Below are 12,672 nucleotides of genomic sequence, written 5' to 3'. Positions count from 1 at the left end.
GGCAGTAAACTGAGCATATAGACACAACAGTGACAAAATTATCAGTACAGTAAAAAAAATAGACCATTAACCATTTATATTCCATACTGATGAGACTGCGGAGTTTAGAAATGCATCAGCTGTTGCTGCCAAGAGCTGAGGAACTTGAATATGGAGCACTGCGTCGCCTGTAACTCCTCTGACGTTTGCGGTACCAGAAAAAAAGGGGCAGAGTGAGAGCTCTTCGTTTCGTTCTCTCGGGCTGGACTCGTGAGGTTGAGGTTCATAGGTTAAAGGCTTTACATGCTCCTCCACATGTGTTGTTGTTTTGTTAACATTATCTGTAATGCCTCGAAGTAACAGTCAGTAACATGGGGAAGAATCGGCAGAACAAACTGAATAAGTCAGGAAAACAAGCTGACGAGGCCGGGAAAAATCCAAGGTAACGTTATGCAATAATGAAGTAACGTTAGTAGCTGCATTTATGTCATTCAGCTAGCTGTTCGCTTGCTAGCTGGAATTAAAACGACAGCTCGCTCGTTAGCATCGTCCTGGAATGTATGTCTTTATGTTAATGTTAGACATGTACATATATTTGCGTTACACCGTCTTCAAGAGCTAACGCTTTATTTCCTCCCTTCTTGCATGCTATCTGGACCGCGACTTCCCTCACTTCAGTGATAAGAAGCTCAAGCGAGATGGGAAACCTAAGAAACCCAAACAAGAAGTAGGCCACCTCGAGCACATTCCCTTCAGGCTCCGCGAGATTATGAAGAGCAAGGAGAGAATGAAAAAGGGATCTTCGAGGACCAAAAAAATGAAACGGGGTCAGAACGAAGAAAACTACCTTTAGCCTTTGATTGATGAGTGTATCGCTTGTGAGTCTGTGTCTTAACTCGTCGACATCTATTCTGTCTTCTCAGCCGTCGTCCCCGGAGGAAAGCCCGGAGACTCCCAGGTTGGAGACATACCTGTCCCACATTTCAAGAGAGGGAAGAAGGAGAGCGTGAAAGCATACCTGCAGCGCATGGAGAACGCGGCAAAGCATGTCCTCTTCCTCACCAAGAACCAAGTGGAGAGAAAACCTGAACTGGCGGTAGAGAAACAAGAGAAGCCTGCAGACAAGGGCAAGTCTGAGAAGAAGAAAGAGTGAGTACAGTTTCACCTCAGATATTGACGCAATTCCTGAAGAAGCTATTGTGGGATGTTCTTTTTGTCATGTTTTGTCAGTATCAACCTAATTACACACCTACATCGTCAAAGACTTTTCTCTTGGAAGGCCGTGGTTGCATTATGTCTGATGTGCTTGTAATTTAATTGATGCTCTGCTGTCTCGGTACAGGTATGATAAAGTGAGACTACAAAGGCTACAGCAGAGAAAACTGAACAGACAAGAGGACGAGGTGGAAAAAGAGATGTTCATAGGTAATCCCTTTTTCCATAATGCAGGGCGAGCACGCATACAGAAGCCCAATTCAGATGTTGAAAGGCAGGTGTGCTCACCCGTAAATGGTGACCACAGAGGGCCGTCATAAATCTACAGGACCATCAGACAGGCCGCACCATTCACTAGCTACCTAATATAAATGTCGCATAGTTGTTTTTGTGGTCAGTAGGGTTATAAATCCCATCACAAATGTTTGGCTGAATTCGATGCCACCTCCAGAAGGCTCGACAGTAAGCTCTGGCATCCCAGATCCAGCCCCCGCTGCACTCACTCTCAATATGAAACATAACTATAGTCACTACCCTGTACCTATACTTACTTAAGCCTATTCCTAGTTCCCAGCATTACCCAATAATTTCTAAACTCGTTAATTATCTTAGGTGTATCATCCTTGGGCCTGACTTATTTTGCATCCTGACAAAATATGTCTAAGAGTAGCCATGCCTGAACACAAGGGACAGGCACGGTCCTCACTTACCTCACATTGCACCTATAATGAATCTAATTCGGTTTGCCTCCATACCCCCACAACTCCCTCCAGCTTTCAAGTTTCTTCCTCTGTACCCTCTCCCAGTTCCTCCACTGACAGGGTCTTTGCCTGAGAGACATGTCTGGCACACTTTGCTCCTTACTTCAAAAATCTTCGTTTTCCCTGACCGACTTGCCCAGACCGAAGCCTCCCCTCCCCCTTGTTGCACCTGTCCTACAATCTCCCAGTGTCTGAGCAGTTACTGGGTCTGTTGCACTGCTTCTCTTGGGTTCCAGTTTGGCCCTGCTGATACAGTAGGCGCTACACTCCTAGGTGTTACTCTTAGGTGTTAAGGCTCCGTCAGCATCATCGCCAAACTCACCTTTGTGCATACATGTGCTAACATAGGAGATAACCAGCCTCTTTAACTTCTCTACCTCTGATCTAGGTATCTCCTGTAGTAAATGCAAAACACCGGTGAATGTCTTGAAGAAACGGTGCTTTCAGAAAGCATTCAACCCCCTTGACTTTTCTGTATTTTTTTTTAGTACAGCCTGATTTCAAAATAGGAGTTTTTTGTCACTGACCTACATACAATAACAATAATGTCAAGTGGATATTTTTTTTTTAATTTACAAATGAATTAAAAATTAAATATTTTGAGTCAATAGGTATTCATCCCCATTGCAGTGACATGCCAAATTCAGTTAATGTGCATCCAAATTCCTTTGAGTGTCCTTAAGATGTCTCTATAACTTGATTGGAGTCCACCGTTGGACAGTTCAATTGATTGGACATGCTTCAGATGAAATGCATATTTCACATACACACATAGAAGGTCCCACATGTCAGAGCAGAAACTACCATGCAGTCAAAGGAGCTGTCTTGAATTGTGAGGAGGCATATATCCCGCACCAGGGAACGGGAGACTTGTAAACAGAGAACATTAGATGGAGTCAAATGGAGCCAAATTCTTGAGAACTAATTGGCAATAACGGTCAGTTCAATTGAGACATTTTTGTATTTGCAATAATGATCACATTAATAATCACAATAATTTTCATTTTTTATCCCACTTAAAACGGCAATTGTCAAACTTTTATAACCATAACTGTTATTTCATTTTTCTGCTTTTTCACAGAAAACTTTTAGGTGATGTAGTGTCTGAAATTGCACTGGCTTGATGTGTTTAGCTACTCCAAAACCCCCCAAAATCCCCCCCAGAAAGCCTGTGAAAAACTGAAATGTTACCATTGTTGTAATATTCTCCCTCTTTTATTATGTAGATAAAGTTGACTTTGGTGACGTTGCGATAGCCCCGCCTTCTTTCAGTACCAAACCCAAAAAAGCTGTGGTTAAATCCCAGGTAATAAAGCTATGTACTTCTATATGATCACACATTTCAGTGCTATTGTGTGTGTCAAAGCTCGATTAAGTGATCAACCGTGGTTTCTCTCTATCCCTCCAACCACCAGAATGCACCGAAGGAGCTGCTTCTCAACTCTCTCCTCGGCCACACAGCGGCCTCCACAGCCAAGCCGTCCATGGCCAGACAGAGAATCATGGAGGAAGAGAGGCAGCGCGCGGTGGAGGCCTACCGCCATCTGAAGAAACAGAAACAGCAGCAGCGAGAGGCCAGGGCCGCCGGCCTGGAAAAGCTCAAGAACCTTCAGTGATGCCTCAAGTCACTCACCACAAGGATTTGCAGCCAACCTTAACTCTCCACTATGGTCATTGTCAGCAGGCATTGGCTTTAGCGGTGGTGTTCAGACAGCAGAGAAACTCATAAGGTGACGCCGGCATGCAGCAGACTGGCCTTGGACTGATGCACCACTGTTTACTCTCAAATGGGGCGATTACTACAGTGTATGTAACTGTGAGGGAAGGAAGCAAATGTGTATCCACAGGCCACAGCATCTGGGAAATGTCAACATTCACCCGCAACTTTTGTTATTATAATAGGATATTCAAATGATTAATGGCTACCTGTTTAAGTGCCTGGTAGAGTAAACAAACTTACCACCTGCAACTAAATATACACACTAGTGACTGTGTATTCAAGGATGTTCACTGGCAAGTGTTCATTTATGACTTTGCCTGTGATGTTTTTGGTCTATATTGGTGTTTACTGTACATTTACAGTATTTTACTATTTGTTTCTAGTGCTTTCTGATGGAATAGAGAATAAAACCACATGGATTTTCTTAAATCAAAGATAAATCTGTGGCTGTTTGCTGTGGTCCCACTAGGTGGCAGTCCTGTAGAAACCTCAATCCACACTGTATTTGTGATCCTGAGAGAAGCTGAGAGAATATGTTGACTTTTTTTTTTACTTTTTAAGTAAATCTATATGTATTGGCAACACCCTCAGTGTTTTATGTAAGCTTTAGGCTGTCACCTTCAACCATGTTCCCTCTGTACTCATTAAGCGGCAGTGAATAGGTACAAAATGAGCACACTTGAGCTTACTCCATTTCAGAACCATGGTCTAAAAACATTTTCCTGCAGGTATAGAAAATATTGGAAATTGAAACACAGGATACTGTTTGTATCTGCCATAACCACCTACCTTGGCATCATATCTCTGACAGCCTCTAGCCAGGTCTAAATAAATCAGCCTTTTAAACGCATAACACTTATTAGAGCCTGGCACAGCTATTTACATTGTAATCCCTTAATGGTTGACCCTCTCTGTTCATTGCAGCCATGAATGAGGCCTTTGTCTGAGTATTGGCTTCCAGGCCAAACAGCACTGTGTTTTTAGATGTTTTGTATTGTTCAGAGATGTTTTGTTTGACAAAGACTGCTCAGGTTATTCGATCATTCAAAACATCCTAGCTCTGAAAACAAATAGTACAGTCTGATAACATTTTTGCAATAATTGTACTGTTTTATTCCACTGAAGAATACATCACTACATGACATAACCTCTTAATACTGAATACCTCTTGCCCTGTCTATGGATTAATTTCTGTTTGATCAGCTTGACTGTGGTGAAACCTTCAGTCATGTTTTTCTGGTTGCGTGTGTGTTTGTCCACACAGGGTTGTCACAGTGACAAGGAAATGTAATAAGTGGGAACAGATGCTTGTGATTGGTAGTGTTGCTCTTTGAGCTGAACCCAACCACCATTGGCCACATAGCCACGAGTGTCCATGTGTACAAGACAGCTATTCATATTATCTAGGGATTTACAGTTGCTCTGTTTCGAAGGTAGTGCTTTTGATTTCAACTGAAGTCACTGACCAGGAACAAATTCCTGACACACTTCTCATAACAAGGCCATGGCGTGGTTAAACATCCTTAGTGCGTGGAGTCCCACTTCTCCATAGAGACAACTTATCAGTTACCCATTTATGAGGTAGATGGGGGCAAACCCGACCAAGGTAACGGGAAGGTTCCTATGGGTGAACTTACACTATTGCTGATTAATGGAGGTAACAGCTCAGTGATCCCAAAAGCAGAATGGAGTCTGGTGCTGTGTTTAGAACACTTGTTTGTTTAAATTTGGATACGAAAACATTGATTTTTGTTCCTGTTGTGGCATTCCACGTCAGCATTGTACTGTTTGACAACACTACACTGTCCATCTGCACAGTTTCTGTTGTACCTTACATGAAGTCAAATTCAAAAGATCTTGTATGTATTAATTTGGGATCAATGCATAGATACAGTATATACGGACATGAAACATTACAGAGTAAAAGCTCAACATTTGCTTCCATGTTCCATTGCACATTTCTGTGCCGTCTGGTTTCTAGTAAAGCTCTATGCTTAATCCATTTCAGAATGATTTCCTTCTCTGAGCAAGTATTCATGGCTGCTGACAGTACAGGATGGTGGGAGTAATTGGGAGAAAGCCTACTCAGCCTGCTGCTAGGCAGCCACAGCTCACTCTGAGGCTTTTCAAGTGTGTGTGTGCAGCGGCAAATTACATGTGAATAATTGTACCTCTCCCTGTAGAGAGGGGGAGAACTCATAATAAGGCAAAGACGCAGTTGTCAATGCAAAAGCTCTTCTTTTGTTCTGTTGCAGCAGTGTATTGAATATACATGCATCTCAAATCTGAATGGTTGCAATGGGTATTTAAGTCATTTCAGTAAAAAAAAAAAACTCAAGTCACTATAATACAAATCATTTGTCAATGTTAAAAGGGGTGTGTGTGTGTGTGTCTGTGTGGTTGTGCTCACAGTGTGATTACTTGCAGCCCACTCAGCTTCTTATGTAACCAACATGTGCACACAGAGTTCTCCTGGCAGCCCTCTACTGCTGCCATTGTCAGATATTGCAGTTTTAATCAGATATTCCATGTAATTTCATTCCAGTGCCCAAAACTCAAAAAAATAATTGCTTTCCCTTGGTGGGACTGAGAGCATTAAGCTCCTAAATTCGAATTAGAAAAGAACATTACGTGGACTTTTCTGTTGTGAATGTAGCTGTCGGTAAACATGGAATTTTTTTATTGGCCGGGGCTAAAAACAAGACTCCCACAAGTTCACCCTCAGCGCCACATAAAATTGTTTTCTGTGCGGCCGTCAAGAATTCTAAGCCCACACACCACAATAGCAGAGTCTATCGCTGCAAGGGGCCCCAGGTAAAGCGGTTTAAGCTTATCAAGCCCACATATGTAAATAACTGCTCTGGGAGGCGCACACTTTCATCCTTGTGACACTTCCTCTTGCAGTGTCCCACGCCTGCCTCTTCATGGAGTCGTCACCAATTATTCTCTTCTTTTACAATACAAAGGGCCAACAGCCGCAAATTCTTAAATAACACTTATAGTTTTAATAAGTTATAATTTACAACTTTACATAAAATTACATTCTTACGTACCCCGGACCCTCTACAAAATCAGACGACTTTCAGAAGAAGTAAATAAAGTCTGAAATAATCACAATATAATTTTACAAGTGAACAAACATACACTAACCAATAGATTAACCTATTTTACAGCCAGTAGATTTATGACAATAGAGAAAACAAAAAATAGATACATTATTAACAGTGTTGTCCTAGTGATAATACAATAAACAAGAACTTTAAGTGTTTGTGAATAAGAAATATATACCGGTTAAATTATGGATCTTGCCCTTGCATTTCACGGGGCGGGGCCTACGCTGTTTAACTACTTGTGCTTTAAAGACCTGATGCTTGTGTACCACCTCTCCACTACCAACCTAGGTCAGTTTTCACTTGAATTCTTAGCCTGTTTTTCCAGTTCAATAGAAAGAATTTAAAAAGGGAAAATATTACCTCTTGACAAGTCATAAATTTGAGAAAGAGAGACAGAGTCCAGGAGGTGGGGGATGGGGTGCAGCAGAGACCATTAGGTACTGTAAACCTGAAACAATTCATCTCACTCTTTCTCTGCTGACTTTCTCAAATATCGCGCAAACACACATCCAGAAATCCCTAAGAAAATCACGTAAAAAGGAAACCTGGATGAAGGTTGACAACATGTGCCATAAGGCCAGAGTGGGTATGAAGTAGAAGAGGTGAGGCACAACTTCTCCATGTGGAGACCTTCATGTTGGGTGTCCATCCCACAGGCTGTAGCCTCTAGGTCTCTCATCCATCTCCGATATCGACATTTTGGTCGTCATCTCTTGTTTTCGACACCCGACCCTTGTGCGCACAGTACAGAGCAGCAGTGCATGAACACCCGGGGAAATGAAAGAAAGAAAAAAAATGAGGAAGTCGGCAAGACAGGAACTGGGTGGTATTACTGCATACTGCTGGAGATTCACCAGAGTGCCTTCTTATTCAGACCATTTTCCTGAGGAAGAGAGAGGGGAATACATATTACATTTTGCATCAGCGTTGTGCACTTCTCTGATACTAGAGAAACACCTGGTTGAACTTCATTTCATAGCGGTAGCAACTGGGTGTGCGGTAAGGATGGGACAATATGCTTATCTCACGATACGTGATATGGGATTCAATACAACCACCATACGATGTAATAAATAAAAGTTCAATGACAACAAAGTCTGACTGTGCAGAATTATGCTTATTTCTGAGCCACAAATCTTTCTAGCGATGGAATTGCCGATGGAAAAGTCCACAACAATATTAAACTGTCATTACAAAATGCAAATAATATCATTTCAGTGGAGAGCTTGTGAAATTGTGATGGGCAAGCCGTCTCCTTTGTGATTACTGCAGCAGATTAAAATGTAGCTAATATCACGATTCATTTTTCTGCATTTTGCATTGCGATATATTGAATTCCGATATACCGTCCCATCCCTATGTGCGATGTGCTGCCGACTCACGCTGCCTGCATGTGACAGTCCTGAAGGCGGTAAGGACTCGGCTGATCGAGGGAGGGAGCTGCCACTTTCCGGAGTCAAAGAGGGGGCCGTGGCCCTGGGGAGCACAGTGTCTTTGACCTGGTCCCTCTGTAGAAACCCACAAAGAAATGGCAGTCATCATCACATTGATTATTTCAGCGGCGACAGAGAAGAGATCATTCTAAGTTTGGAGGTGTATTATAATGTGTTTGAACACACTCACGTTAGTCAGACCCTTGGTAATCAGGGCTAGTTCTGTGGGCTGGTACACACCGCTGCGTAGCTGACCATTAAAAACACCATATGGAGACACTGGCTTTTTGGATACTGGCGAAGAAAAGTGGGAGGCGGATTGAAAAGAAAGAAGAAGAGTTAACAACCTGACTGGAGTAGCATCAACGTTGTCAAAAAGATATTTACTGTCTAGTTGTGCCAGTCACTAGCCCATCCTCTTGGACATGATATATAATCTCAGTTTTAGAATAGTCTTCTGGGATAAGTACAAGTTCTACATCTGCAAGGCCCAGAAAAATCAGAAACATCAATGCACTTTAGGTACATCTGCCATTGTTTGAAGAGGATACTTGGACCACAGTCTCTATGGCAACAGCTCATGACATTTACTCAAGTCGGCCAGTTAAGTGGTTCATTAATGAGACCATTTGCTGCGTCTGTCAGAAAGTCACGGTAAATCAGTGTCAAGATGCCGTACGATTCCAAATTCCAAAAGTGCAAGTAGCTACCTATAGTATATGACCCATTTTAAATATCTGACAAGGGACAGGTGAGAGATGATGTTGTCCCTGATCTCAGAGCGAGCTAAATTCACCAACCTGTCCAGCATCTCCCTGTCATCTCTCTTTCTAATTGGTTTCTGTTTGTCATCAGGCAAAAGCTCTGCAAACACATTAGGTAAACCTGAGACTGATCTCAGCTTTGTTTAGTCTGTATTGACAATAGCTCTATTGTGCTGAGTAAAATATCAAGAGTAGAAATGATAGTCTGAAGATGTAAGCTTTCCAAGCAAATAGTTGTAAATAAATTAGATTACATTCAGATTGTCTTCAGAGACATTATAACTTTAATTTATGATGGCGATTGGTGTTTACAAGCAAGCTTTTGCTGTAACTGCCTCATGATATTGGCCAAGGACACAACCTAAGTAGATCAGACTTTTGTCCTAAAAAGGACATGATGCGTGAATGGCACAGATTTTTCTTTATCCTATAAGTAGATTCTCATGGGCACCGCCAGAAAGTAATACACGTGGACAAAAAACAATTCATCGTTTCGGTGGTACGCCTGAGGTCATGGGCATTTAAATAATCTTTCTAGATTTTAATAGGAAGAAGAATGTACGTGTTACAACACAGATCTTATCGTGTCCACTTCATTGTTCCAGGCAGGACATGGCATCACCTGGAAAAGTTTGCATGGGAGGCAAAACCCACTTGCATACATTTAGCAGCAAGTCAACAGCTTCACTGGCTGGCATGCTTGTCTTTGTTCTGTAAGATTTCTGGGGGTTGAGAGTCAATTAAGCATGAAGCTTATAACATAATTCATTGTGACTCTCTGGAAACCCACCTTGATTGATCAGTCATTAAGCTTAATGGACATAATGTCCATTAAGGCAGAATGCAAAAATCCTCAATTGGTTTCCTGTGTCAAAAAAATCTTCTATATTCATGTTTTATTGTCAGCCGCCTGCTACTTGTGTGTGGGGATGTGAGCAGGATTATGCTGACATATCACTGCCTACAGTGGACATTTTGGTCTACATGCAAGTTGTTGTTTTCATGCATTAAATTATATCTGCTAACAAGAGCTTGGTTTGCCTGGGTTAGAAAAATTGTTTGACAGATGGCAAAAAAGCAGCAATACTGTAGGAAGTGATGCTTTACAAAGTATTTCCTCAAAAATAAAAACAGTAACAATCTGGCATTTATTTTTATAACATTTTCTGTTGATGGAGAAGACAGTAGGTGAAACAGTAGGTGTTCAACTGCTAATAGCATAAGGTTAATGATAGACCATAATGTATAATGCTGTACCTGCACTAGGCTCATCCATAGAGAAAGCCTTATTCTCCATGTATATGTTCTGATGGGGCAGCTCCTGCTCCTTCAGGATGTTGTCGTAGACCAGGCTCCTGGCAGGGTAGGTGTGGTCTCCGTCATGGGGCTGCTCCTGGTCTGGGTCCTCCTGGGTCAGTAAGCAGACTTCTGGGATGGTGTAGAGGCTGAGGAACACCCAGGCGTTGGACACCACAGCTACGGCCAGAGTGGGGTCATCCCAGCTGGCGTTCCCGGCCACCTGGTTCCCATGGATGTACATGACAATCCAGGCTACCCAGATGGCCGTGGTGAAGACCCCGGTGGCCAGGATGAAAGCTCCGTCTCGACGCCACTGCTTGTGCTTGTGCGTTAGTGAGGGCACAGCCATCAGCACCACAGCCAGCAGCAGAGCCATCACATAGATCAGCGCCATCACAAAGTCCTGGTTAGCAATGCTGCAGGACAGGTCGGAAAGGATGACACCTCTGAGGGGGCTCCTGACCACGGTGATGATCAGCCACTCGGTGTTGATGATAACCTCCACCATCCAGAGAGCCAGGGCTCCCAGGCAGAGCATCCAGCCCCTGGGGCCCCGGCCGCGCCGCTCCAGCAGGGCGAGCCACAACCCATGCATCACCAGGCAGGCGAGGCAGCCTGAGAACAGCACCCCGAAGAGGAACCTCCGCGCGGCACAGGTGGTGAAGTCCCGGCCCACAATGAAGGCGAAAGAGAGGCCGAAGAGTCCAAGGGTGAAGACTAGAATACTGGCCTGCAGGACCACCATACCCTTCCTCTTCTTGTCCGTCACAAAGGGCAGGCTGGCCATGAGGATGATGAGCAGGACAAAGGAAGTCACCACTCCAGCGGCAGCAATGGCCTCCACCACGATCCCCCACACGGTAGCCAGGTCACACAAGTTGTAATATAGGGAGCTGATGGAGGGACCGCACCCTTTCGGAGCGGTGGTAGGACCCATGGCTTCACTGCAGATGAAAAACAAAAAGCTGCAACAAGAATAACCTGATGATTTTCTGTCTGGAAATGGACATATAAATACAGTATGGACAGACATTAAATACTTTGCATTTCTTGTTCAAATGAAGCAATGTGTGACATGTGATTGTCATACAAAAGACTCCAATTTAATTTCTAAAAGAGAAAAAGGTGGATGTTTACAGGGATGATTATATCACAGCACAGGTAAATGAACAGTACCATCCACTTCACTGATTCCTTGTTCACCCAGTGGACCTTCATATTAAAATCTTAGTTGTGTGGAATCACATATACTCTGCTACACAAAGTATTGGCCATTAAAATAATACACACATACACACACACACACACACACACACACACACACACACACACACACACACACCCTTCCAGAATATTGGCACATTTAATATTCAGATTTTGCTGTATTGACATATTCTTGCTATAGTAAATATATTGCAACATTGGCATCATTTTGCAGTGAATTTTATCACTTCTTCTCAGACATATGCTCACCACACCATTTTTCCTACAAAATATAGTATTTAGGCTACACCCAATTTAATTCCCAGTAGCAAACATTTAAGCTTTAGACATCATGCCGCAGCCCAACATCTTTGCTCCGAGAGATAGGCTGGTGTCATTCAAAATAGAGATAAAATATAAATTATGGGGAAGATTTATATAACATTTCTTCAATCATTTTCCGATGGCCACTATATAACCCCTTGCTCTTGCTCCTTATGCAAAATAATTATAGTAGGCCTAATCATATAATACATTTTATAAGGATACTATACAAATATCACATTAAAACTATAAGCCCATATAGGAATATTATGATATCATACGTAAAAATACCTTAAATGTCAGTATGAACTCACTATTGAGTAGCACAGACACACTATAAATCCGTGTAGGAATATTTCTGGATGTTCATAGTGATTTTTCGTCAGGGGCATCTTACCTGTGTTGATGAAGGTGAGAATAGTTGTGGCCGCCGCTCCAACAGGTGATTCAGGTGTATTTGCTCCAGAAAAGATAATCCGCCCTAAAAAAAAAAAAAAAAAAAAAAAAAAAAGTTCGCCTTGACCGGACTGTTTTGTTTGTGTTGTGGATGTTATACCTTCTCTTTAGTCCCGTATGGGATAATTTGATCAAGTCCTGATCCGTTCAAATGCACACTTTGGGGATACACAGGCGTCTAGAGGCTGAATCCTTGATCATGAACAGTCAGTCCTTTTTCCGCCCACTCCCACTCTGTTGTTGTATTATCGTTGACTCGCCCGCAGCCACATATCAACGTAGGTTTCCTGTACAGTTATTTCTTTAAATGTATCCTTCCACCTCAATTCAAAACATCCATTCTGTCTCTTGACCCAACCTCCCGGTGGTTTCTAGTGTTTGCAGCTTTGCATATTCCGTGAGATT

The 12,672-nt window shown here is 42.6% G+C and overlaps 2 protein-coding genes across 2 annotated transcripts; one reads left to right on the top strand and one right to left on the bottom strand.

Moving 5' to 3' along the window:
• Positions 1-259: 259 nt before the first annotated feature.
• ccdc137 (coiled-coil domain containing 137) lies at positions 260-5,455 on the top strand. The gene is made up of 6 exons (XM_071924299.2): positions 260-421; positions 658-806; positions 903-1,128; positions 1,322-1,404; positions 3,182-3,261; positions 3,371-5,455. Exons 1-6 carry the CDS (start codon positions 351-353, stop codon positions 3,569-3,571), a joined length of 810 nt encoding a protein of 269 aa, XP_071780400.2. The 5' UTR covers positions 260-350; the 3' UTR covers positions 3,572-5,455.
• A 1,380-nt stretch (positions 5,456-6,835) lies between these two features.
• Positions 6,836-12,433, bottom strand: LOC139930960 (G-protein coupled receptor family C group 5 member C-like). Its single transcript, XM_071924308.2, has 5 exons — positions 12,209-12,433; positions 10,243-11,228; positions 8,412-8,515; positions 8,171-8,296; positions 6,836-7,671 (listed from the first exon to the last, which is right to left on the bottom strand). Exons 2-5 carry the CDS (start codon positions 11,219-11,221, stop codon positions 7,639-7,641), a joined length of 1,242 nt encoding a protein of 413 aa, XP_071780409.2. The 5' UTR covers positions 11,222-11,228; positions 12,209-12,433; the 3' UTR covers positions 6,836-7,638.
• Positions 12,434-12,672: the final 239 nt, after the last annotated feature.

Source organism: Centroberyx gerrardi, chromosome 7 (assembly GCF_048128805.1).
Source record: "Centroberyx gerrardi isolate f3 chromosome 7, fCenGer3.hap1.cur.20231027, whole genome shotgun sequence".
Classification (NCBI taxonomy): Eukaryota; Metazoa; Chordata; class Actinopteri; order Beryciformes; family Berycidae; genus Centroberyx; species Centroberyx gerrardi.
This window is presented reverse-complemented; position numbering and strand designations above follow the sequence as displayed.